General features: G+C 43.2%; 1 protein-coding gene across 1 annotated transcript; it reads left to right on the forward strand.

The window, feature by feature from the left end:
• Window positions 1-379: 379 nt before the first annotated feature.
• LOC118896405 (signal peptidase complex catalytic subunit SEC11A-like) lies at window positions 380-891 on the forward strand. The gene is made up of 2 exons (XM_036854174.1): window positions 380-704; window positions 797-891. The coding sequence occupies exons 1-2, from the start codon at window positions 380-382 to the stop codon at window positions 889-891; spliced, it is 420 nt and encodes a 139-aa protein (XP_036710069.1).
• Window positions 892-1,897: the final 1,006 nt, after the last annotated feature.

Below are 1,897 nucleotides of genomic sequence, written 5' to 3' on the forward strand. Positions count from 1 at the left end.
AAGGTTGAGAAACATTGTATTAGAAACATTGTATAAGGTGAAGGGTATAAGCATAATGTGCCTACACACACATATGTTTTTAAAACCCATGGGAAAAAAAATAAAACCCATGGAAAACTTTTTAAAGGCTCAATTCTTTAATTTGTAAATAATTAGAGAAAATATAAAGTATTGCAACTTTGGTTGTGATTCACTCACATACTACTTTCTCCGTTTTGTCAATAAGAAAAATGAGGCGCAGAGAAATGACTGTATTCATTCATCAGGATCTCAGCGGAGGGGGTCCTGTCTAGTGTGAGCCTGGCCCGTGTGCCAGCCGTTCCTCCCACGGGTCACATCTCGCCCTCTCTTCTGCCCGTGTCCCCTCGCCAGCCCCGCCATGGCATCGCTCGATTTTTTGGACGATGTGCAGTGGATGAACAAGCGGCAGCTCTATTATCTAGTCTTAAATTTTGGAAAGATTGTCTCCTCGGCACTAATGCTCCGGAAGGGGTTAACGGTTAGAACCGGAAGTGAAAGTCCAGCTGTGGTGTTGCTCAGCGGCAGCATGGAACGTGCATTCCATAGAGGAGCTTTTCTCTTTCTAGCAAATCGAGTTGAAGATCATCCCGTAGGAGTGGAAGAAATTGTTGTTTTTAGCATAGAAGGAAGAGAGGTTCCTATAGTTCACCGAGTCTTGAAGATTCATGAAAAGCAAAATGGACGTATGAAGTTTCTGACCAAAGGAGATAACAGTGTGGTTGATGACTGAGGCCTGTATAACATTGGCTAGAGAAGAACGATGTTGTCAGGAGAGCGAGGGGATTTGTTCCTTACGCTGGGATTGTGACGATCCTCATGAATGACAATCCTAAATTTCAGTGTGCAGTACTCTTTGCTGGTCCATTGTGAGTAAGAAGTCTGCCTTGCTGTTCCTGGAAGATGCTGTACTTTTTGTTCCTGAATGTTTGGAGTAGATATAGATCTGTGGTTGGTGGAATGGAGAACACATGTTGGCGCTTCTTGGTAGCACTGGTTTGCATTAAGTTTATGTTTCCATGCCAGAGTACGTGTGGGCGGGTGCATGTGCACCACAGCATGCACTCGAGGGGACTTTCAATCACAGAATTCCATATGTTGTCATTGTCACACTTTCGCATTTTTGTACATCAGTGTATTTTTTCTATTAAAAGGTTGAGCCAAAAAAAAAAAAAAACTCAGTGGAGTGCCTATAAATTCATAGGGTTTTCAAGGTTTAAGAGAACTAACTCGAGTAAAGTATTGATACTTAGGAGCAAGACGGCACATGTTAGGCATCAGTAATATAGCCACTAGCATCAGCTTCATTATTATTGTTTTTACTACATTCCAGGCTCTGTACTGAGGTGCTGGGAATGAGATGATGGTGGAGAAACAGACACAATCTCCACCCTAATGTAGCTCACACTCTAGTGGGTGAGACAGAAAATCACCAAAGGATGTATAATTGCAAACTGTGGTGAGTGCAGGGAGCCATGAGAACATATAACAGGAGGAACTGATTTAGTGGTGGGAGGAGGGGGGAGGAGGAATGAGGAGGGTTCCTGAGTGCAATGATAATGAACCGGGATCTGAAGAATGAGTTAAGTGGGTGAATGAGGATGTGAAAAGTACTCCCCTGGGAAGGACCAAAGTACATGGAGGCTTCTGGGAGGAAGGGAGCATGGAGTGCTTGAAAGACAGAAACACCAGCGTGCCTGGAGCCTAGAAAGCAAGGCAGAAAGTGAGTCAGGATGAGTCTGCAGAGGCCTAGACCATGATAGGAGATTTCTTTTTATCCTAAGATAAATGGAAGTGGTTGAAGGGTTGTTTTTTTTTTTTTTTTTAAAGGGTTTTTAAGTCAAGGATTGATGTGCTATGACTTAGGCTGTTGTGGAGA

The sequence above is a fragment of the Balaenoptera musculus genome, chromosome 6 (genome assembly GCF_009873245.2).
Source record: "Balaenoptera musculus isolate JJ_BM4_2016_0621 chromosome 6, mBalMus1.pri.v3, whole genome shotgun sequence".
NCBI classification, from domain to species: Eukaryota; Metazoa; Chordata; class Mammalia; order Artiodactyla; family Balaenopteridae; genus Balaenoptera; species Balaenoptera musculus.